General features: G+C 41.8%; 1 protein-coding gene across 7 annotated transcripts in view; it reads left to right on the top strand.

The window, feature by feature from the left end:
* Positions 1-25,914, top strand: part of REPS2 (RALBP1 associated Eps domain containing 2) — a 142,536-nt gene that overhangs the window by 31,300 nt on the left and 85,322 nt on the right. For 6 of the 7 annotated variants that reach the window (XM_006113357.5, XM_014568624.4, XM_006113356.5 and 3 more), the window contains exons 2-3: positions 16,154-16,277; positions 20,221-20,366. In XM_006113357.5, the coding sequence (XP_006113419.3) occupies positions 16,154-16,277; positions 20,221-20,366 (270 nt within the window). Of the gene's footprint in view, positions 1-16,054; positions 16,128-16,153; positions 16,278-20,220; positions 20,367-25,914 lie in introns of those variants that run through there. The other variant, XM_075914105.2, reaches the window with a different exon arrangement.

Here is a 25,914-nt window from a genome sequence, read left to right as displayed (position 1 = left end):
CCCAGAATGTATAAAGATAAGCATAAATCTCTGTAGAATTGAACCAGTGTTTTTGATCAAAAAGGACTGATCTTGTATTCATGAAAGCGGTTTAATTTCCACATATATAGATTTTAACTTGTAGGTCACAGAAAGCTAGTAAAATAATAGAACATCTGGTAAGTTTTGCCAGATTGTATTTTTTATTCCAATTTAAAAAGAAAGGATTATGATAGTTTCCAACAGTTTCTCTCATGTAGTCACATATGCTGTTTGCCCCAAAGCCAACCTTGGTTGCAGTCCAGGACAAATATGCTAGTCTTTTTTGTTATCATAGGCCAAATTTCAGAGTATTATGGCTGAAAACATTAATGCTGCTTTGCAAAGTTAGCTCTTCTTTCATGACATGAATAATAATAAATGTTCATCCATAAATGAACTGCATTCATTTCTTGGGCTCTTTTTGAAAAATGAGCTATATGCTTAAAAATATTGACCGGGGGGGGGGGGGGGGTGTAAGTTAGATGATTATTGTTTTTCATGCCTGTCAAGATTTATACAGTACTATGGAAGACAAACAATTACTGTGAAAATGATGTTGTTATACATTGTTTAATATAAATTCTTTTTTAAAAACAGATCCTTTATAGTCTTAAATATTTTGTTTTGTTAACTCCTGGTCTGTACCTTTGAAAACTTGATTTTACTCTTATCCTCCAGTTTGTTGAAAATGCTTTTGTATACACTGTGCTCCCATCTGTCTGTCAGGTTATAGATTTGCATCCATATGGAATGTAAATCTCTTTCTGGCCTAAATCTGAGTCTAATCCTTTTGATAGCTTTTGTAGAAAATGAACTTCGTCTGCACAGTGTCAAGATTTCTGAGGTCAGTATTCTCTGAAAATACTCCCAAAATTTTAACTGGTTAAAAAGTCTTGTATTGTTATGCAATATAAATTATTAATTGTTCTTGTACTACTGACTAATAATTATCATGAGTGTGGTACCTCATTTCTATTCTATTTTCTCTAAAAATGTGAAGGTGGAAATGTATGGATTCTTTTAATTTAATTACCTTCTCTTGGCTTTGTAACACTATGTGATGGAGACAAGGATTTTGAGTTGCAAATAGAGATGTAACCCTCCCCTAAAATTGTTAACTGGTTAAACGATTTGTTTAAATGGTTAACCACTGATAGCAGGCAGAGGGGGTTATTCCAGCTCAACACAGCCCCCCGGGCTGGGGTCTGCTTCAGCCTGCGGTGGTCGGGGTCCTCCTACCTGCTGGGCTTCTATGGGTGGGGAAGCTGGTCCAGCCAGCCAGGCCCTCTGGTTAACCGAATACCTAATAAACATGCTGGTAAGTCTGGATAACTCGTTAACTGTTTAAAAGCTTCAGAGGGGTAACCGAGTTAATCTGAACAGGATAAACTTAAAAAACAACAAATGGTCTGGTAGCACTTTAAAGACTAACAAAACATGTAGATGGCATCATGAGCTTTCATGGGCGCACAGCCCACTTCTTCAGATGACCAGAGTGTTGGATGTCCAGAACCAAGATTAAATGGGGGAGCGGGGGAGAAACTGGCAAAAAGAGGCAGTGGGTATATAAATATCAAAGGGAAAACCGAGTGGGTATGTAACAGGCAAAACTGATAGTCTATAAACACCTAAAGACTGGATAGTAAAGGAAGCAGATAAGGATCACTAGTTAGCATTTAGAGAGGAAGAGTACAAACACCAGAATCTACACAGACAAAGAATCATTGACACCTTCATTGTTTGTTTGCTTGATTATGTCCTAGCCATCCAGTATCTCAATTCAAACCATTGGTGTGAGAATTAAACTTGTGAATGAATTGTAGTTCCAACCCTTCCCTGTGTATTTGGCTTGTGGAATTGGTCTGTAACAAAACAGCAACTTGAAGATCTCTTAACTAGTGATCAGTCAGATTAAAGTGTTGACCAACAGGTTTCTGTATGTTCCCTTTACTGATATCTGATTTGTATCCTTTGATTCTGTCTCGTAGGGACTGTCCAGTTTGTCCAATATATATTGAAGTGGGGCATTGCTGGCATTTGATGGCATAGATCCAGGGCCGCATTATGACTTTCGTGGGCCCTAGGCACTTTTGCCTTCGTGGGCCCTAAAAGTTTCTGATGTGAGAAAAAAATTAAAACATTTTCTTCGACCCTAAAAGTTCATTTTTTTCCTTCTGAATTTAAAAGAAATTAAAACATTTTCGTGGGCCCCTAAAAGTATCGTGGGCCCTAGGCACTGTGCTTACTGTGCCTAATGGATAAGTCGGCCCTGCATAGATCACACTACTGGATGTGCAGTTAAATGAGCCTCTGATTTGGGAGCTTTTGTCTTGAAGTAGTTCATGTCTGGGTACTTTTTTGGCTCTGTCAATGTGTTTTTGCCCTTCTCCAGGTGGAAAAAGAAAACAACAGGTATTGTTATGAAAGCAAGCATAAGTGATTTAAAAAAAAAATTAGGAGCTCTAGTACAATGCCCAAATATTAGAGAGATTGTTATGACATTTTACAATATCTGACATTCAAAACTGTATTTATTTATTTTGGATAACTTCCATTGTTCATTTTAGAGCTAATGTGTTTCTGCCATTACTCAAATGAGAGACAATGAGACAATACATAATTTTTTTATAAAGTTATTTTGGGATTCATGAAGCATTTCCTGACAAGTCCTTTTGGGTATCAAGCTCTTCTGCATTGTGTCATTATTTTGCATGCTTTGCTCCTCAGTGGAATGTTTATAATTGTCACAACTTTTCCCATGCCTGTTTTCCTAAGAAGCTACAAGCAAATAATAATTTCCATCTTCCTCAGTGGGCCTTGAACAGAAAATGTGAACAAATTTTACTTTGGTTTGGTAGAACTAAAATAATCTTGGTTTTGTATACACATCTTTGTGTATGTGTATATATTTGTTATAATTATGCCTTAATCAAGGATGTCACATAACTATCTACATGTTAATAAAATAGTTACACTATAGAGAGTTAAACAAAATATGATAGGCTGCAAACAGGTAATGAACATAAGACCATAAGAATGGCCGTACTGGGTCAAACCAAAGGTCCATCTAGCCCAGTAGCCTGTTTGCCGACAGTGGCCAGTACAAGGTGCCCCAGAAAGGGTGGACCGAAGACAATGATCAAGCGATTTGTCTCCTGCCATCCTTCTCCAGCCTCTGACAAACAGAGGCCAGAGACACCATTTCTATCCCCTGGCTAATAGTTTTTTATGGACTCAACCTCCATGAAATTATCTAGCTTCACATGATAACCCTAACCACATGTGTAGATTTTAGAAGGTTTTAATAAGTCTCTTCTCTTTGTATATCTGCATATGTGTATCAAGGAGAGATTATACTAGAAACATGTAAGAACTGGTGTGTACTCTTTATGCTACTGTTAAACATCACTATACAACAATAACGACTCATTTTTTTCTCACATGTTAAAACATCTCTTATTGTGTCCACTAACTCTTCAAGAAATTAGTAGTTTTGCACTTGCTCTTGTAAAATACTCAAATTGATTTACTTGAGAGAGAAAATAAATGTAAATAAATAATAACTGTACAGTGTTTAATATTATTTGTGAAACCGGAATTTGGCATCATTCACTGCACAGGTAGGACAATGAATGAGGCAGAGGGTTTTAAGAAGAAAAAAGATGTTCTGCTGTTTAAGACACTGGATTGGGACCCAAGAGAACTAGGTCCTATTCCTAACTCTGCTCCAGGCTTCCTACATGAGGATGGAAAAACTATCATCATAATTTTTCAAAGGGGTTAGAATGAAGGTTGTACAAGCCACCTTAATTCTGACATTTGCCAGTTTCATTGGTTTTACATCAGACCTATATGCCACTGCAAACATTCAACAGATATAGCGGCTGATCACATATTCTAAAGAGTACAACAAAATCTCAACTTTTAAGTTATGTTTTTAAGAACAAAATTTAGCCCTTTTGATTGCAACATTAGCCTTCATATGATAAATCAATATAAATGGTAAATTTACTGTTGTTACCATTACAGCTTGTTACTGCTTAATAAAAAATCTGCTGCAGCTCTAAGGGGGGGAAGACATGTGAATTCTCTTCTTCCCATTCTAGTAATTATTATGGAACATTCACTTCAAGCATGATTTTGACTGTCCTAAAGTATTATATTACTTGAATGGTATTTTTACTAAGTATTTGTGGGAATGTTGAACAATTTATGCAGTCAGGATAGGTCATTCTTAAACATTTAGACGCTGAACCGAGTTTTCACACTGAAGCAAAATTAGAAAAAAATTATTGTTTTTATAAAATATATCAATAGGAACACTGATCTTTGTTTCATTTAGAAAATGTACTGACTAATGACCTTTCCATTGTCAGCATCCATTGGCTCGAGATTCTTAGTGACCCGTCATCCAAGTGTCTTAATGATTTCTGCCTAAAAATCAAGTTTCAATTAAGTTAAAGAATAAGAAAAAGGGAAAGGAAAAATGGCTAATGAACTACTTAGCAACATCTCTCCAAGTGTGGGAGTGTAATGTTGTTAAAATCAAACTCTTTATGTGTCAATGTAACATTTGTTAGAGAATTGGAAAAGCTGCTAGTCTCCGTGTACCTTTTTATTCATATTATTTCTAACAACATGTTTCTTGGGATATACCTTAACTTTAGCAAAGCTTTTGATATAGTCTCCCACAATATTCTTGCCAGCAAGTTAAGGAATTATGGATTGGATAAATGGACTGTGAAGTAGATAGAAAACTGGCTAGATTGTTGGGCTCAATGGGTAGTGATCAACAGCTCGATATCTGGTTGGAAGTTGGTTTCAAGCGGGGTACCCTAACGGTCAGTTCTAGGGCCGGTTTTGTTCAACATCTTTATTAATAACCTGGATGAGGGGATGAATTGCACCCTCAGCAAGTTTGCGAATGACACTAAGCTAGGGGGAGAGGTAGATATGTTGGAGGGCAGGGATAGGGTCTAGAGTGACCTAGACAAATTGGAGGATTGGGCCAGAAGAAATCTGATGAAGTTCAACAAGGACAAGTGCAGAGTCCTGCAGTTCAGATGGAAGAATTCCAAGCTCCGCTATAGGCTGGGGACCGACTGGCTAAGCAGCAGTTCAGTAGAAAAGACCTGGGGCTTACAGTGGATGAAAAGCTGGATATGAGTCAACAGTGCACCCTTGTAGCCAAGAAAGCCAATGGCATATTAGCGTGCATTAGGAGGAGCATTGCCAGCAGATCTAGAGAAGTGATTATTTCCCTTTATTTGGCATGGGCGAGGCCACATCTGGAATACTGCGTCCGATTCTGGGTCCTCCATTACAGAATGGATGTGGACGCATTGGAGAACGTCCATCAGAGGACAAAAAAAACGATTAGGGGGCTAGAGCACATGACTTATGAGCAGAGTCTGAGGGTTCTGGGCTTGTTTAATCTTCAGAAAAGTGAGGGGGATTTGATAGTAGCCTTTCACTACCTTAAGGGAAGTTTCAAAGACGATAGAGAGAAGCTGTTCTTAGCGGTGACAGATGGCAGAATGAGGAGCAATGGTCTTAAATTACAGTGGGGAGGTCTAGGTTGGATATTAGGAAAAACTATTTCACTAAGAGGGTGGTTGGAGCACTGGAATGGGTTACCTAAGGAGGTGGTGCAATCTCCATCCTGAAAGATTTTTAAGTCCCTGCTTGACAAAGGCGTGACTGGGATGATTTAGTTGGGGTTGGTCCTGTTTTGGGTGAGGAGCTGGATTGATGACCTCCTAAAGTCTCTTCCATAGCTCTAGGATTCTATGATTGAGTTTTCAGCCCATCTGTTTTATTCCTGAAAGTTGGCATTATTAAAAAGACAAACAAATGTGAAATACAGTTTTAAAATACCCTAACTACTTTTACATTTTGTTCCAGTTAAGGCAATACAGTAATATAGTCATTATTAACATCAGGGCCCTGAAGATCAACAGAGCAATCAACACTGCATAACTTAGAATATGTTTCCTGAGTGCCGCCTGCACATGCACAGCCATGTAGAGGAGAGGTTTACAAGTTTCAGCACTAACACATTTTATATGGATGCTTGTTTTTGCCTATTACCTGTAAGAGGGAGCAATGAGTGGAGGCTTTGCCTAATCTCTCTTCCCTTGTAACCTTGCTGAGCTCTTTTCCTCGGTGATAGAACAGTGTGGAACATTTGTTTTTATGTGGCTACTAAAGATAATAAATATTATGTATGTGATGACAAACTTCATAAAGAGAACTAGACCTAGTCCTCTTAAGACAAATACAACTTTATGGTCCTGATTCAGCCAAGTACCTGAGCTTGTATAACTTCAGACCTATGAGAGTTCCATTTATTTCAATAGGACTACACATGGGCTGAAAGTTAAGAATTTGCTTAGGTGTATTTTGCTGTGAAATGGAACGTGAATCATAGAAACTTACTGTAATATTCTTAAGTTGTTTTGCTTATGGAAGCCTAAAATGGGAACAGAATTGCTATTGTTTGACCAAGATAAAAGTGCAAGGTGCTTCTGCATTTATTGATCTTTATAGGAAAAAGCACCTCCCTTGTGACTACAGCTGGGTATTTCGAAAAAAATTTGTGAAAACATTTGAAATTTTTCCATTGAAAAAAGAAATCAGTGTCATTGTTCAAAAATAGGAAAATGTTGACCAGATCTTATTGTGACCTTTTCCGCCTCCTTGCTATCAAATAACACAACTCACCTACATTTCCTTCTATTTTTCTCTCCCATAGTGCACAAACAGATCTAAAAACCACTCATGTCACGTTAGTCAGGGGATCCTCCTTTGTTTCACAGTGAAATACAGTAGTCTCTCTCCAAATTCTGGTTCATTTTCCTTCTCTAGCTACTGTTCCACTTTTGAATCAGAGAACATCAGTCAAAATTTTGCAAAACTAATGAGAATACATACCTTTCTAATTTGAATGGGAGGTGTGAAGTAACCTGCCCTACTCAACTTTGAAAATTACAGCCATGAACTTTACCCACCCTTCATGTAATTACTAGAATCACAATAGTGTCTTTTCCATCTCATAAGGCCTCCTTACAAGGCTCAAAGACTCCACAGTCTAGCTAGAGATGTTATCTAATAAATGTTGTACTGCTATGATTTCAATCCAAGAATCTTGAAGCATTTTCCCAATATAAATTTAACCTTTAAGGTGGATAGCTCTTACCACCCTCATTTTAAAGACAGGGAAGCTGAACAAGAGAGGCCAAATGATATGTTGTAAGTTCGGAAGAAGGGACAGTCTGTGACAGAGCTGAAACTGTACCCTCAGCATTAGAGAGTTCTTTGTTTCCATTATGCACTTTAGCCCCATTCACTCAATTCAAACTGTCCGTAGAGTCACAGTAGCACAGTATTGACTAAGGATGTTAAATATTAATTCATTTACTAGTTGACTAGTCGATGGATTTCTATCGACTAGTCAATAGGCACTTCTGCATTCCTCCTTTGAAATGTATGAGAGCCCCAGTGGGGGCTTTTGTGCATTTCAAAGCGGAAGCGCCCACGTGGAGCCCAGAGTCAGCAGGACTTCCCGCTGGCCCCGGGCTACACTCGGCGTGCCAGCTTTGAAATGTACAAGAGTCCCAAGCACGGGCTCTTGTGCATTTCAAAACGGAAGCACCCGCATGGAGCCTGGGGTGAATGGGGGACTCAGAGTCCCCTGCTGACACCAGGCTCCATATGGTGCTATTGCTTTGAAATGCCGTGCAAAGCTGGGGTCAGCAGGGGACTCCCCATCTGATCCCGGGCTCTGCGTGGCATTTCTGCAGAACCCAGGGTCAGCTGGGGAGTTCCACGGAAATGCCACACAGAGCCCGGGATCAGATGGGGAGTCCCCAGCTGATCCCAGGTTCTGTGAAAATGTCATGTGGAGTGTGGGGTCATCCTGGGCTCCACGCAGCCTTTCAAAGCTGCAGCGTCACACAAGGGTCAGCTGGGGAGTCCTTGTGTGCTGCCACTTTGGAGTACCAGTCTTTTCTCTCCCCCCACTCTCTGTCTCTATCAGATAGAGGCAGCAGGCGGGGGAAGCAACTAGTCAACTACAGCCAGTCCCCGAGTTACGAACGAGTTACGGACCAAACATTTGGCCGTAACTCAAAATGTTCGTAAGTTGTACCCCATTGATTTACATTGCGACCACGCTGTTCATAAGCGTGGGTCGCGTTTGTAACTCAGGGACCACCTTTATGATCGCTTAATGGGAGGTTTGGTCATAAATGTGAATGGTTGTAAATCGACCATTCGTAAATCGGGGACCGACTGTAGTCCTTTACATCCCTAAATTGAAACATTGTTCCCACAGACTTTATTTAATGGGACTTCTGCTGCTGCATCTATTTGGACATTTCTTTGAAGTTTACATCATAACTGGTCAAATCCAGCTTCATGCACACATTCAGGCTGTCTTCTGTCAGCCTTATGGCAGGAGGCTGGGAATGTGGGGGTATGAGGAGTTCAGGGCTGGGGGTTCAGGTGTATGATGGGCTCAGGGTTGGTGTGTGGGGTGTGTTCAAGGGTGTTATGGGCCCTAATTGGGGGCTTGTATTAGAGGCAGCAGCGCAAGGGGAGCTGGTTTTTAAACTGCCCCCCCTTTCCGACCAGCTGCTGCCTGGAACCCCGCCCTGTTGACTTGGATACAGAGTCAGCAGCACGAGGTGGCAGGGAGCTCCTCAGGAGTGGGGCCAGAGCGCACTGGCTCCCAGCCCCACCCCCAGCGACTATAGAATAGTCGAGTAACCAATAAAAATTCACAAGGTTAATCGGCTATTCAGTTAACCGATATTTAACATCCCTAGGATGAGTTGGGGCTCCAGAAGAGCCATATCTGGCTCCCTAGTGAGCCATATTTGGCTCGTGAGCCATAAGTTGCCGACCCCTGATGTAAATATATTGTTTCTCATGAAGCAGCAAAACCATTTTATTGTAAGTGGTATCCACAAAATTTTACTACCTGTTTTATACTTCCTTACTGTGTAAATGGTAGGAAGAAAGGGTTACTGGAAGTAAATGCAAATGCATTACTGTACTGTCTTAGAGTACTTATTTATGTTGAGAGATTAAAAAAATGTTTTAAATATTTTGGCTAATAATATTAACTTTATTGATAACACAATAAATTATAGTTGATATGCTCCACCTTCAGTTTTGATTTTCAAGGAATGTGTTGATTCTGTCAGAAAAAGACTCAGTACATTTTGTTACTGAAAACTTAGCAGCTGTTGTGTACCACCAGAGAGAGAATATGTTATTTGGGGGCATTTGATCTTGTGTGCCTTGCTGTTTCACTGAGATTTAATGAGAGTTAATACATTTTTGGCCACACTTTTTGACCGGTTCTGCTGCCTACCAATTTGCAGTTTTTGGTCTCTGTGAGACCAATATTGTAACCTACTGAACTAATGTAACAATACATGGCTGCATACAAAAAGGTCAGTGAGAACACACCAACCTCTCCTCTGCTGCAGAACACACAGCTTTTGCACGTGAGCTAAAGCAGAAGTTTCCACTGTGTCAGTACTAGAAAAAATTATATCCTGTTTTCAGTTTACCCTCTAGAAAATTAGATTTTTACAAATGGATGAATATTTGAGTTTCTGACTTTGGAGTCCTGGCCAAATTCCAACTTGGATAATTATGTTCAGCCTGTATAGAACTCCTCTTTTAATTGGGTATTGAAAATGAAGGATAAAGTAATGGCTCAGGAGTAAAACTGTGAGTCAGGGCATCTGGGATCTATTGACAGCTATGTCCCAGACATTTTCTATACATTTTCATAAATATATGTTGAAAGTAGAAGATAATGGACAAATTACGAAGATACTGTTTTAGAGTCAATCATTTTAAAGAAACATAATGTTTTAAAGAGGAATATATTTAAAAATGAATGCTGATCACTAAATTGACATTATTACTGAGACACTGATGTGTACCAAACAGAAAACAGACTCACTCTGTGAGGCTGTCTCACACTTGTGTGGTAAGACTGACACGTGCAGACAGACAGGAGTGCCCTTGGGTGCTACAGATCCCCCTCATTTTATGTGAAGTTGATATGTTTTCTCATTTGCTTGACTGTAGCAACAGAACACTATTTACGCCTGTATAACTAAGCTCATTCAGGTGTGTGAAAAAGCCACCTTCACTCCCTGCCCCCCCAGCAACTTAAGTTACAGCAGCCTAAGCACCTGGTGGACAGCAGTAAGTATATGGGAGAGCTGTTCCCACAGACATATTGATTGCCTCTTGTGGAAGTTGATTTATTATGCTGATGGGAGAACTCCCTCTCTTTGGTGTTGTCACATTATTGGATTTTAATGTGAGCAGACAGATCACTGTTGCACCCATGGGTGGTGTTTGCTCCAAATTCTGTACAAAGTGGGCCATGTGAGGTGTCAAATGAAAACTTATGCTCGGCTGATTCTATGTATTCTACTCATATACTTGTATGATTTTTGTATGTGAAGTTATGACTATGGGTTTTGTTCTTGTATTTTAAATATACTCTGGGAGAGAGCAATGGGTCTCAACCCCTATTTTTGAGGAATTCAGTGAATGGCTGTGCTAATTAGTGATGCTTCATGGACAATGGCTCTCAGAGTTGCCAATACACACCTGAGGAATGTGTCTGGAAGTCTGCAAACATCATGGCTACTTCCACACAAAACATAGACAGATCACTTGATCATGTGACCAGCTCCAGTTTGGGACACAGCCAGAATATGGAAGTACCATGAGGCTGTCTACATTTTGTCTTGAATCTTGCTCCTGATTCCAGATGCATCCTTGATAGGGACAGAGAGCTGGGGAGGATTTGCAGACCCATCCTGACACAGGATGTGTACACCAGAGACTTTTAAGCTGGCAGTTTGTAACATCTTTGTTAGAGAGAACACATTACGTACATCAATCACCAAGTTCTTGATGCAGGCTCTTGGCAATCTCACTCTCAACCCTTTTCTTTCTTTTATTAATAAACCTTTAGATTTTAAAGGATTGGTGTTGCGTGCTCTTTTGAGTAAGATCTGAGGCATAAATTGACCTGGGACTGTGTCTGTTTTTTGGGACTGGGAGAATGTGTAGCACCTTAGAGACTAACAAATACATATATTATCATGAGCTTTTTGTGGGAGAAACTCACTTCCTCAGATGCAAGTGGAGAAAAAGAGGAACCTCCCAACTAATAACAAAAAAAGAAGGGGGGGGGATACCTGTCAATTGTAGTGCTGGTGCTAATGAGACTGATTGGGCTGTAAGTTTCCCATGCTTAGCTTTTGATGTGATTTGGTTGTTGAATATAATGGCCCATTCAGTTTGTCTTCGTTTAAGCCATGAGTGTCAAATTTGCATATGAAGGCCAGTTCCACAGTTTCTCTCTGTAGTTGGTTTCTGAAATTCCTTTGTAGAAGAAAGTCTACTTTTCAATCCATTAATGAATTGCCCAAGTAGGTTACAATGTGCACCTACAAGTTTTTGTGTATTACCATTTCTGATATCCAACTTATGTCCAATTTAACCTTTACGGTAGAGGCTGTTCAGTTCTGCCAATATACATGGCAGAGGGGCACTGCTGGCACTTCATGGTATATATCACATTAGTGGATGTGCAGTTGTATGAGCCTCTGATGTTGTGGCTTATGTGGTTAGGTTCTGTGATGCTGTTACCTTTATAGATTTGTGGACAAAGTTGGCAACAGGGTTTATTGCAGGGGTAAGTTCTTGGTGGCTTCTGAAGCAAATTCTTTCTATCAACACACATCACACCTCAAACATCAAAAGCTAAGTATGGGACTAAGGATGTTAAGGACTAGTCAACTATCCGATAAGCAAATGCTTATCAGTCAGTCGACTGGTTGTTTCCCCCCTCCCACCCCCTTGCTGCCTCTATCAGACAGAGGCAGCAAAGTAGGGGGGGAAGAAGGGGTACTTCAAAGCGGCAGCACCACACAGCTGAACCCCCAGGCAGCATTTCAAAGGGGCAGCCGCCACAAAGCTGATTCACGGCTCAGCTATGCTGTGCTGCCCCTTTTAAATGCTGAAGTGCCATGGAGCCTGGAGAAATGCCGTGCAGAACCCGGGGTCAGCTGGAGAGTCCCTAGCTCCCCCTGGACTCCGCTGGGGAGTCTCCTGCTAACCCCAGGCTCCACGGGTGCTGCCCCTATAAACGCCACTTTGGCATTTCAAGGGGGCAACCATAGAGCTGATCCCAGGCTCAGCTGTGTGGTGCTGCCCCTTTGAAATGCCCCATGGCACCGTGGACCCCGGGGTCAGCTGGGGAGTGCCCAGCTGATCCTGGACTCTGCGTGGCATTTCAGCAGAACATGGGATCACCTGGGGAGTCCCCAGCTGACCCTGAGCTCTGTGGAATTGCTGCGCGGAACCCGGGGTTAGCTGGGGAGTCCCCAGCTGACCCCGGGCTCCATGCAGCATGTAGCGCAGCATGGAGCTCGGGGTTAGCAGGAGACTCCGAGTCCCCCGCTGACCCTGGGCTCCATGGCTTTGAAATGCACAAGAGCTCCTGCTGGCGATTCTTACACATTTCAAAGGAGTAATGTGGAAGTTCCTATCGACTAGTCGAGCAGTCAGTGGAAATTCCGTCAACTAGTCAATTAACTGCAATTTAACATCCTTATGTGGGACTCACATTGTGGCTCTTAAAGTCAACAGAATGGATTTATTGTTTTCAACCTAATGTGGCTAAGTTCAATGTAAAATATCAATGTAGACCAGGCCTAAGCTTTTCTAAATGGGTTAGGAGACCACTTTCTAGCATGAAGAAAAATAGCTGTTGGAACTTATTAATTATGTGTATTAAAATAGTGTCTAGGAATACCAATCTGGGCCCCATTGTAGTAGGAAAAGTAAAGAAGAAAAATCCTATTTCAGTGGCTGTGTCTAGACTGGCAAGTTTTTCCGCAAAAGAAGCTGCTTTTGCAGAAAAACTTGCCAGCTGTCTACACTGGCCGCTTGAATTTCCGCAAGAACACTGACTTCCTACTGTCTGGAATCAGTGCTTTTTGTGGAAATACTATGCTGCTCCCATTCGGGCAAAAGTCCTTTTGCGCAAAGCTTTTGCGCAAAAGGGCCAGTATAGACAGCTCAGATTTGTTTTGCACAAATGGCGATCGGGGCTTTTTTGCGCAAAAGCGCGTCTAGATTGGCACGGACGCTTTTCCACAAAAAGTGCTTTTGCGGAAAAGCGTCAGTGCCAATCTAGACGCTCTTTTCCGCAAATGCTTTTAACGGAAAACTTTTCCATTAAAAGCATTTGTGGAAAATCATGCTAGTCTAGACGTAGCCAGTAAGTGTGAGGATGGTGGCAGACAGGATGTAGCAGGTGGGCAAAGCAGATAAGCTGGGCATGAGTGTATGAAATAACAAAATGAACAGAATAGAGGAAAAATAGGAGAAGTTACAGCTTTCTAATTTCTGAACCAGTGAAAGTCTAGATGCTGAGTCTCTCCTCAGGTGGCTCCACTTAGCCAGTCAACCCAGTGCCATTCTGTCAATATCTTTGATTCCACCTGCTGCTCTCCTTCTAGAAAACAAACCTCAGTCTCTAGGCTTTGTTCAAAATTCTTGCACTGGAAGCTAGATCATGAGAGATGTTTGAGATTACAGTACAAGCTTGTTTGGAGGGAATGAGGAAGAGCAAGAACAATTTTTAGATTTGTGCTGGGAAAAACTGCTTCATGTGCATTGCCTTCAAGGACAAATTACAAAAGTAACATTTGCCGTCAGCTGGTAGAGCAGAACAAAGTATGAATAATAAATAAAAAAAGAATTACCTTTTTATTCCAATGTCTCAATGGTTGTGGGTTTTTTTAAGAAATTGAGAACAATACTTTAAATCGGCTTTTTTTAGAAACAACAACTTTTACGTCCTAGTGACCTACCGAAACCAGCTCCATTATCTTAGCCAGGATTGATATCAGATGGCAGGGCTAAAATTAATCTGGCCATTCCTTTTTAGATACTGGCACATTAGATTTCTTCCAGACTTTTGAAAGTGTTCTAAGACCTATAGCTCCTCAGTCAGCTCTTTCAAAACTCTTGCATGTAAATTATCTGAACCTGCTGATTAAATATTTCTGACTTCAGTAGCTGCTGTTTAACATCCTCCTGAATACTAACGGAATAGAAAGTGTTATTGTCATTGTTGTGATGTTAAGACATCTTTTCCCCAAATACCAAATAGAAATATTTATGGAACACTTCTGTCTTTTGTTCATTGTTATTGCTAACTGAATTATCATTAATTCAGAAGTATAAAAAGCCAGCTTTATGGATGAAACTAGTTTGGATTAGTTTCTCACAATAATTAGTGTACACAAACCTAATCTGTAAAAACCCCACCATGTAGAGAAGCCTTTAGGAAGGAAAATGTTAGTTGACTGATGATTTTTCTTGATGATTCAGGTCTATAGGGGAGCAGGTATTTACTCTTTAATAACCGCTTCTCCTTATATCCTCTAATAATTGAAATACATTCAGAAAACTAATTACTCGTTTGTGCTGTTTGTTAGAACTAGTGAAATCGAACAACAAATTCTCCCTTGTTGCTGTTGCTTTGGGAATACTGCACTCTGGTGGTTTCCCCAGGAGGTTAGGCTTACCCATTGAGTGACAGGTCAGGTTCCATCTCATTTTTGCACTTAGACGGTACAACCTCTACAGGATTGGGAGATGTGAATCATCAGTCAAATAAGTTGAGGCTTCCCTCTTCACCCATAGGGAACGTGGCTTCACTCTAACCTGAAGATCTTCCTGAAGCCTGCTGTGGGAGCTTTTCTGAATTTCAGGTTACATCTACACAGCAAAAAACCCCCTCTATGGTAGTGAGTCTCAGAGCCTGGGTCAGCTTGCTTGGACTTGTGCTTCCTTGCTAAACATAGCAGAGTAGATGCTTATGCTGTAGCTTGGGCTCTCTAACTCTGCAAGGGGTAGGGTCTCCAGCCCGAACGCCTACACAGCTGTTTAGCCCCACATCAGGAGCCCGAGTCAGTTGACCCAGGCTCTGGGGCTTGTGGCCTATGGGTGGTTTTGTTTTGTTTTGTTGGGTAGATGTAGCCTCCTCAGTTTTGGTCTGCATTTCCAGTTCACCAGTAGCGAATGTTTATTCAGCTGAAGACCAGGTGAATGGAATGGGGAAAAACTAAGTTTGTCTTCTCCACAGACAAAACTGTTGAGGTCTAATAAACAGAGCAGGTGAATTTGCACTAGTAGACACTAACTTGTGTGTGTGGTTGAGAGATGAGTTTAATTGTAAGCCTCGTTAACTTTTCACAAAACTATTTTGATGAAATAATTTTAAGGTATTTATGATTTTTATTTTATAGTCAAAAGTAATTAACTGAATGATTGGTGGACCAAGATGATGATAATTAATATCTCCTATTTACAGTGCAGCTTTTAGCCCAAAGGGTTTTCATATACAGGCAGTCCCCGGGTTACATGGATCTGACTTACATCAGATCCCTACTTACAAACGGGGTGAGGCAACCCCGCACTAGCTGCTTCCCCCCAGCAGACCAGGGAGACGCGAAGCTAGCGCCCCCCTTCCCCCCAGCAGATCAGGGAGACGCGGAGCGGCTTTTCTCAGCAGACACCTCAGCTTGAGAATAAAGGACTGAGGGAAGTGAGGTGTGGGAGAATAAAACTGAGCTCTGGAGAAATGTTTGGCTAGAGTTTCCCCTTCAATATGTACCAGTTCCGACTTACATACAAATTCAACTTAAGAACAAACCTACAGTCCCTATCTTGTACATAACCTGGGGACTGCCTGTATTGTATACTCACTGTAATCATTTCACCTACCACTGAAAGAGTCACCTGAGGTAGAAACATGTTAACTATTTTATAGCAGCAATGTTACACTGCAGCATTTCTGGAGGGAGTAATAAATAACTACTTATTTATTTTAAATGCAGGGGTATTTGGTATACAGAGTGACTAGATTGCTCATTTTTAATAAAGCACTGCATATAAACTTGTGAATTTTTAGTTCTAGAAGACTTCTCTACTTCAAGATTCAATGCAAGCTTCGTAAGAGAGAGAAGGAGAAGTTACTTTACAAAGTATGTGTTTTTTTTTCCTCTTCTAGATCACAGAACTTTGTGGGGCAAAACGTGTGGGTTACTTTGGTCCAGCTCAATTTTATGTTGCTTTGAAACTAATTGCTGCAGCACAGTCTGGCTTTCCAGTACGGATAGAGAGCCTTAAGTGTGGTAAGTAGCCCACATGGCTTAGTGTGCTGTGAGCTTGTTCTTTCATTTCTTTAACATTCATTGCGTGTTATTGGCTTCATTTAGTTTTTCTTCCAACCTGTTTGTAAAGCAAAACCGTACTTTTATATATATATATATATATATATATATATATATAGGGGAAGAGGTAAAGGTAGTTTTATAATACATAATTTATGGGTACCACTACTAATGAAATTCTTGGGTTCTATATGCAAAGTTTTATTATATAGAGAGATAAGTTCATACTGCTTCTGCATCTATAAAAGCTTTATAGAAATAGCCAGACCCTTAACAGTCATCATTGTCAGTCCATTTTTGCCATCCTCATTCATGCTGTGTGGTACCTTAGGCTTAAAAGGTCTGCTCAGGCTGATTCCTGCAACTACATAGAGCTTTTATTGAAGTTGTGGCTCCATGGGAGGTCAGAGTTCCGCTTGTGCAGACCATCCTGCCAGAGTGGGGACTTCCTTTGCAAACTGACCTGTTGAAAAAAATGGCTACAGGTTGTAAAATGTACTGTGTCAGTAAATGTTAGAGGGTGCTTTAAAGATGATTTCAAACACATTTCTTGTTTAAATTATTAAGTACAGCTTCTCTGCAGAAAAAAATATTTTTTAAACGAGATTTAAAAAAAAATCCCAAGTGGATGGGATGGAAGAACATTTTTACTGGCTAATAACTGGAAGTAATTAGATGTTGCTTCCCTGGCGCCACCTGCACCACCAGCCCCTGAGCAAAGGATTTAAACTTCAAAGTGGGCAGCTAAAATTCTGATCCTTTCCTGGGTCTGTTGTATCATTTTGACACAAAATCTGTGCAGTGACAATCCGGATTAGAACAACTTCTGCTACACTCCTACTAACCAGGAATCCATTCAAAGGCATTTGTTTTAGTGCTAAAATGTAAATTGTCTGTCTCCTAGATCTGGAAGGGAAAGGTCATTGAGTTCAGTTGCCTGCCTTCACAGCAGGACCAAGTATTATCCCTGACAAATTTTTGCCCCAAATGGCCTCTGCAAGGATTGAATTCTCAGCCCTGGGTTTAGCAGGCCAATGCTCAAGCCACTGAGCTATCCTATCTCTTAATGTAAACTGCTTCAGGTAAAAGAAGAAGTCTAAGCTCTCACTTCCACAGCTCTCTTGTCCCATTTTGTCATTCTTGATTCTTCTATTGACTGATACCTGATTATTGAAATCTTTGAAAAGTACTCACTTGGGTGTCAATCAGAATTAAGGCATTATTAATTAGGGTAGGTTTTCAGTTGAAATACAGGTATCAAAGTGTGCGTGTGTGTGTATATTATATATTATCATATATATAGTAGCCCAATGTCTGAGAGTCTGTAACGCTAAAATGCTGGCTGTTCCCTCTGGGGGGCGCTGTTGCCTGAAATGCTAGCTGTTCCCTCTGGGTGGCCCGTGTTGCATGGGGAGGGTGGGGCCCAAACGGCCACTTGCTCCTCCGTGATGGCCCTGGCTAAGCGGTGCAGAAGTCAGCCGAGTGCCACAGCGGGAGGGGAAGGGGGGCGGGGCGGTGATGTGCGGCGTGACAGCGGCTCCAGGCCTCGCCCCCTGGCCGTGAATGTCACCGCCTCCTTTGCCTCCCGCCATGGTACTCGGCTGACTTCTGCGCTGCTCAGCCAGGCCGCCGCGTGGGAGCAAGTGGTGCAAGCGACCGTTTGGGCTCCACGCTCCCCATGCAGCACGAGGAGCGCAGAGCCCAAAAGGCCATTTGGGCACCGTGGTCCCCTGAGTGAGAGGCAGGAGGAGGAGGAGAAGAGAAAGAGAGACAGAGAGAGAGAGGCAGGAGGCGTAGGAGAGCTGAGAGAGAGAGGAGAGGGGGAGGCAGTAGGAGGAGAAGAGAGAGAGAGAGAGAGACTGGAGGCTCAGGAGAGAAGACTGACATGGAGGAGAGACCTGAAAATCCCGTCTTATGACGGGCTAATTGGCTAGTATATATACTGACTGACTGACTGATTGCAGAAGTAAGCCTGAACCTGAGATAGGGATGTACAATCTCATTTAATCAATTAACCTCTTAACCATGATCCCGTGGGTGGGGGGCTGCTCCAGTCCACCTGGGCCCGATGAACCATGGACTGTTTGGGCTGGGCAGAGACCTGCTCTGGTCCATGGCACAACCAGCCTTACTGGGCTGGAACTGTCCCTCCACCCCACCTGCATAGGGCTCCCCAGGCTGTTGCCTATCCCCTAGGCCACAGCAGAACTCACCCCACCTCCCTACCTTTAGGACGTCCCTTATCCTGCCTTCTTTTTGCTAGAGCCAGGTCCATCCAATGGGGCAGCTCATTACAGGTAAGCATTACCAGGTAAGGGTGATGCTAACCGGTTACATCTCTAGCCTGGGAAGAATGCAACATGGTAGTGCCCCATTTGAAAATCGTACTGTAAATATGTTTTGTAACAGAATCACTGCTAGGGCCCTCAGTTTGCCCTTTTTACTTCCAAATTAAACTAATTTTTTAAAATTATCCCCGTGACTGTGCACATGTGTGGGTTTATGTTTTAATTTGCATTTATACTTTCACCACTGTTTTGAAAGAGATCCCAGTTCCTAGACTTTGATCATCCCTCTGTATATCCAGAGCACTTCATTTGTTGAGACTGCTGATGTGTGTATGTATTTTGGACCCTGTTCTCCCTGTTATCTTTGTTGTTTCATCATTATGAGCTAGCAGGGAAGTGAAAATTAAATTGTCAAGAATCTTGTCTAAAGCACTTCTAAAAGACTAGGCTCCTTAATACATTGTTTGATCATCAAGCCTAAGTGCTGGGATTTTCATATAGTTTCTGACTTTGTTTTGAAGGATTGCATTTAAAAACAAAACACCACAAAAAAAAAAAAAACTCTAAACCAACAATAAACCATAAATCTGTCAAGAGGACATTATTAAATAGGGATTTTGGGTCAGATTCCTGCTATGTCTATCCTAAGGATATTTTTAGAGCATTAAAGTTAGTGGAGAAATTGATTACTTCAGCAATCTGAATCAAGTAAGATTCAATATGTATGTTTCACAAGTACAGCAGCTGGAATTACTACACAGATTTGCTTGAACAAGGGTATTTTCTGTCTTTGGATTGATGTCCCACTTGTTGAAATGTTTCCAGGCATCAATAACACTAATTATACTATCCTCAGAAACACAGTAAAGCTGTTGGAATGAATGGTTAATGTACAGTAAAAGTAGACTGATTTCATAGCAACAGCTGTACATCTAAGTGGTTATAAAGATGCTTTAGTGTTTTGTTTGATTCCAGGAACCTTTATTCTGTTTATTTTGTTGTATAGATCTTACAACTTACTATGTGGAGAAGTGGAAATTTCCAACAATCAGATGATAAAATTCCTTAGAACTTGTTGAATTTTTGGATGATGCATGAAGTTTTAAATGTTGCTCTTTAGTTTGAGCTATGGCAAATGGTAGTATTTCTGACACAACAGTGCTACAGGGCTTTGAATCAGTCTGACTTGGCATTTTTTCTTTTCTAATAACAGCATAGAGGATACAATGATCTTGCAATCATAAATTGATTGCTCCCATAGTTTCTCCTGGAAAATATTTGTAGATATCAAAGAACAACACACAACAGTGCTGGCTAGGGGTAAAATAAGAAATGAGTTTGAGAGTTGAATTCATACTGCAAATGAAGCACCTCTTTGTCTTTACAGTAATAAAGTATGTGCAAAGTTAGAGACGTACATTTTAATTGCCATAATATTTGCTATAAAACACACAAATAATTCCAAGAATTCCACAAGTGCTTTTTTGGGGTAATTCTTTGTGCTATTTCTTATTTTATAGTTTAATTTTTCAATGGTTTTGTACTGTGATACTGCTTTACAGAATTTTAATATACTTTAGTTTCATTTGAACTTCTCTTTCTTTCTGTAAATAAAGAATTGCCTCTTCCTCGTTTTATGGCACTGAAGAATGATGAAATGAGATATGGAAATGCAGCAGAAATACACGGAATTAAATTTCAGGTGCCACATGCTACCTTGGAAAAAAACTCCTTCAAAAGAGCAGATGAAGGGGATAAACAGGTAACGAGGCTCTGTTTAAGGCAAATATATTAGTCTGTAGTGTAACTTTAGGGTCCAGTTCAGCGAACAGTAATACTCATACATTCTTATTCCATTAGTTCAATGGGACTCATGCAAGGTTAATTCTATTCATGTGAATAATTGTTGGCAGGATTTTGCTTTTAATTTGATATTCTTTTGTACCAATTGAATGCCAGAGGATTTTATTTATAAGAACTTCTATAAAATTGTGTTTTTTGCATATTATCTATCTATAAAATTGCAGGACCGTAACTCTGCCAATCTGAAGTCTAGAATGTCTGTTACATCAGTGTGATGTGATGGAAATTGCTACAAGGATATTTGAAAGCTATTTTTGTTTAGAGTATGACCAGGTTCCATCATCCGTGGGATTCTTGATCTATTACCATCCAATTCTTAAGTTCTCAGCCATTTATTTACATTGTGACATAGACACATTCCTTAGTATAGCTGAAAACCTGTGTCATACTAAGAATTCTATGCCATTGTGATATCAGAGGTAACTTAATCCAGGGCTACTCAACATGCGGCTTGCGGCCTGTTTGTTTGCGGCACGCGGCCCCTTTTTTTGCTGCTCACGGTGCAGTTTGGATTTACACGGGGCTCAACATGGGGCCCGCAGGTGGAACCAAAACAAAAAAGTAGTCAATATAATGGTCTTCTGTTGAAGTACATTTTAGTAGTTAAATACCTGGACTGTCATTGCTCATTAAAAATGCTGTAATATGGGTGGAAATCGGGTAACCTGCATTTTATTAATATCAGCAGAATTGACTTAAATGGGGCCTGTGTGTTGTGTAGTCTTGCCTTAATCTTTGTATTCATGCCCGTCAGTGTGAAATAAGCTATTTGCATATATATTTGCATTTATATGCAACCCCACTTAAGTTGCAGCCCTTGGCATGTGCTGTGAGTATCATTGTGGCCCCCGAGGTTTCTAAAGTTGAGTAGTCCTGTCATCACCGTTTCTTTATAGCAAATTTGCACGCAACGGTTACATTGATTATGTGAGAGAGACTGCATGGCTTGTGTGTGAATTTGTTTCACACACAAATCAATACAACTTGCCCAGCAAAAATACACACATTCTTTCTCCGTCTACCCATATTTGCTGTAAAGTCATCACTGTGGGTTATCGCTTGTTAGAGGTATAATGTCCTTTGTATTAGCGACATTAGTGTATAGTCATTTAAACAGTTAACCAGTAAGCCTGGGCTTATTGGTTAAGCCATACAACTACACTCAGCCCCTTCCCCCACGGAACCCTCTGCCCTCCTGCTACCTCCTACAGAGACAGCAGCTCAGGGGGAGCCGCCTGTCCCCCACCTCCCTCCAGCCCAGCACTGCTGCCTCTGATAGAGGCGCAGCAACGTGGAGGGAGCTGGTACATGTGGGGAAACTGGCTTATCAGCTCCCGGGGAGCCACCTGCCCCCCTGCACTGCTGCCTCTCTCAGAGGCAGCAGCACGGGGGCAGCAGTCGGGAGCCGATATGTGTGGGGAGCCGGCTTTTAAGCCTGCTCTCAGCACATGCTGGCTCCGTGGAGCTTCCTGTGCTTAAAAGCTGGCTCCCCATTAGACAGATTCCAAAACCAGCTCTGTGGAGTTGCCTGTCTCCCCACCCCTGCCCGCTGCTGCCTCTGTATCAGAGATACTAGTGCAGGGGGGCAGGCAGGATGCCAGAGCAGCCTCTGTCCGTGGGGAGGTTGGGCCTCCCCGGAGCAAGGGCTGCAATAAGGGTGGCAGAGGGTTCCCCTGGGAGTAGGGCCAGGAGCGGGGAGGGAGCATTTTAGTAACTGTATAACTGCTAAAACTTGTTGCAGCTACACGATTACTCAAATAACTGATATCTAACATCCCTACTTTGTACATGTTCATGCTCAAATGTTATACTTTGTTTATGTAGTTCAAAGTTGTTGTTTTGGAAGGAGGAAGAGAATGATGCAGAGGGGAAGAATAGACAACTTTGGTGTAAAAAGCAGCAGAACTAATGAATCTCTATCATAAGTACAGTCCCTAGTGACTACATAATTAAGGAAGATGCTGGAAGGCTAAGGGAGCAGACAGCCCTTCCTGACTCCTGTCAAGCTGTCTGGAGTGGCTCAATATTGTGAGTACTAACCTCAGAGCAGACTGTTAAGAAGCCGGGCATAAAGCCCAGATTGGTTGTGTTTTTATGCATGAGCCTCAGACAGTGTGTGACCAGGATTCATCACCAAATGTAGTCCACTGGTTGAATCATTAACTTCTCCAGCAATGTTCCTCTAGTTTTTTCAATCCATGTGCAGAATCAAGTTTATGTGCATGGAGGCATTTTTTAATGTATGCCCACCAGTAGAATACATGCTGCCAGCTGTGGGTGCTCTGCTAATCAGTGGGGAAGCATCTGAATCTCTCCTGGGTGGCTGCCTCAGTGCTCAGCTTACAGGAAACACTATTTCTGAGCCCAGGGCGGGTATTGCCAGGGAGCTTGATGTTAATGCTGATCTATGCCCCGCAACCAGTTGTGAGTTCTGTACTTAGATTTCACCAACTAGTTATCAAGCATGAACTCCTCGGGCTCTATAACAGCTTTATCGTGGAGTTATCCAAAGGGATTCCCACCTGTCTTGATATCAAGATCATGATAGACGGTCCCACGAATAGATCGAGTTAGACCATCAAAGATCACAGCAGTATTCAGATTAGTTCTCTTTTCAAAGGTCCAGTTGCTTACCTTAGGTCATTGAACTTTAGATCTTACACAAATGACAATACCTGTAATCAGTTCTATAATAAACAATCTAAAGAATCATTAACTAGTGTGGCAAAGCTCCAGCTAGTCCCCATGGGTCTTGCACTATTGGTGGATAGTGTTAGCCTCAGAGGCTCGCTGTGGCCCTCCACATGTCCTCTTTCTCTCTACTAGAGGCAGGGTCCACAGCCTACTGAGCCATACTCATCACAGGCTACTTCAGAAATTTGGGGAAAATCCCCTCTTGAATCCTGATCTCCCTTCTCGAGGCAGATCTTTGTGATGTCCTGGGGAGGTTGGAGGGAACCCGGGCCCTCCCATTACTCCAGGGTCTGGCCCAGGCACCCTAAGACAGTGGCAACAGGCAGGGTTACTGCCACTCTCACTCTGGTAGCTTTTCCCAAAACAATCCCCCCTGCACCTTTCCTTTAGTACCTGCTTGTCAGTCCTAAGCGCACACCCACACAGCTCCTGTACACAGCAATTCCTCCTTCCTTGCCTGGGGGAAGCCCTTTTAAAGCAGCACCATAGACCTTAATTGGCTGCAGGTCTTTAGTCAGCCTGTAGCTTCTAGCAAGTTCCAGTTGATGCCTGCCTGATTATGCTGGACTTAGGCCTGGCCTTTCATGTACTCAGGAAAGAGAAAGCTGTTCACCTAAACTCCAGCATGTATCTCCTCCACGAGTGAGTGGCAGACAGCTAGTCTGCATCTGTCACACTAGGAAAAGGACATAAGAGAGTTATTTACAAGGTTTAAAGCACATAAACATATATACAGGCAGTCCCCGGGTTACGTACAAGATAGGGACTGTAGGTTTGTTCTTAAGTTGAATTTGTATGTAAGTCGGAACTGGTACATATTGTAGGGGAAACTCTAGCCAAACATTTCTCCAGAGCTCAGTTTTATTCTCCCACACCTCACTTCCTCAGTCCTTTATTCTCAAGCTGAGGTGTCTGCTGAGAAAAGCCGCTCCACGTCTCCCTGGTCTGCTGGGGGGGGGAGTGGGCGCTAGCTTTGCGTCTCCCTGATCTGCTGGGGGGAAGCAGCTAGTGCGGGGTTGCCTCACCCCGTTTGTAAGTAGGGGTCTGATGTAAGTCGGATCCATGTAACCCGGGGACTGCCTGTACACAAATGAGTTACAGTTTTAGATTCTGAAAGCTGATAGAAGATGCTGTTATGTGCAGATTCTGTATGTCCTTTAGGATTAACCTAGACCAAGCAGCTTGGTTCCTTTGCTTAGAAATCTTGCTCTCTGCAAGTCCTAATAACATAGATCTCCTTGTTTGATCCTTTTATTCCTTGTCCTTTCTAGTTGCAAGTTCAGCTTCTGGGAGAAATTCAGTTCTATATCTCTTATTCATGGTGGGAGAGGAACAATCAACAAAATCTTTTCCCTATGGTGTGTTTGATGTTTATACCCACTGTAGTACTGGGCAATGCTTCTCTCTTAACTGGTCATTTACAGTTACAGAGCAAACACTTAAATAATACCCTATGACAATTGGATACAGATATAACAAGGGAGATTAATGCATGCAGCAGTTTACAAGCATTCCACAATGTCTAATCACTAACCACATACTTAACTCTAATACCTATTTTAACAATACTAACACACAGGTGAGTTAGACAGCTTCCAATTATGTATTTGTCAGTCTCCAGTTGAGGCTTAGAACCGGGCATGAGTTGGCAACTGGTCTGCTATCATCACAACTCTTTGTTTTTGGGTTGTTTTTGCGTACCGTGTTTTTCCCCCTCTAATCTCCTATGAGGTGTTATACTAAGTTAATGTTCTAAAAATTTACCATCAGGAAAATATCCTTCTGATAATGATTCCTGCTGCAACCCCCATCCCCACTCCTTCCCCTCCTTCCCTTCATCTCCTTTTCCTTGAGTTTGAACGCTGCAAATCAGTTATATGCAGTTCCCCGAAAGCTCTGAGGAGATAGGGAGAAGTTGCTGTGAATGGAGCCCCTGGCTTCTCCCCCCTCTCCAGTAAGTGCGCCGACCCAGAGCACTTATGGATGCTGGACCATGAATGTTCACAGACAAAGGAAATCTGGATTATTGAGGTCCAATATGTAGCGTGTTTTGTGCTGCAAGCTGCTTGGGGCAGTCTTTGTATATATCTGTGGAGCCCCTGCACACGTATGGAATTACCAGTGTTAGTTATGACAAACTTGGCCTAAGACTAACAATTATTACTGAGTTAATGTGCCAGACACACATGAAATTGGAAATAAGGTTGCAAATATCTCTTTTCTGTGAATCATTTCACTGTAATAGAGCATTGCTGCCAAATCTATAACTTTCTTGGTGACTTTTATTATCTTAGCATTGCATTGTGAAGTAATATTTGTTTCTGCTTATATAGTAAATTATTTCAGGATTGTGTCCTCCAGAATCATAGAATCAGAGGATTGGAAGAGACCTCAGGAGGTCATTGAGTCCATCCCCCTGCCCAAAGCAGGACCAACCCCAACTAAATCATCCCAGCCCGGCCTTTGTCAAGTTGGGACTTAAAAACCTCTAGGGATGGAGATTCTGCCACCTCCCTAGGTAACCCATTCCAGTGCTTCACCGAATAATTTTTCCTAATATCCAACCTAGACCTCTCCCACTGCATCTTGAGACCATTGCTCCTTATTCTGCCGTCTGTCACTACTGAGAGCAGCCTCTCTCCATCCTCTTTGGAACCTCCTTTCACGTAGTTAAAGACTGCATCAAATCCCCCCTCACTCTTCTGTGGACTAAACAAGCCAAAATTCCTCAGCCTTTCCTTGTAAGTCATGTG

Source organism: Pelodiscus sinensis, chromosome 1 (assembly GCF_052426305.1).
Source record: "Pelodiscus sinensis isolate ZL-2025 chromosome 1, ASM5242630v1, whole genome shotgun sequence".
NCBI classification, from domain to species: domain Eukaryota; kingdom Metazoa; phylum Chordata; order Testudines; family Trionychidae; genus Pelodiscus; species Pelodiscus sinensis.
The sequence above is the reverse complement of the archived record's forward strand: the minus strand, read 5'-3'. Positions and strand labels throughout refer to the sequence as shown.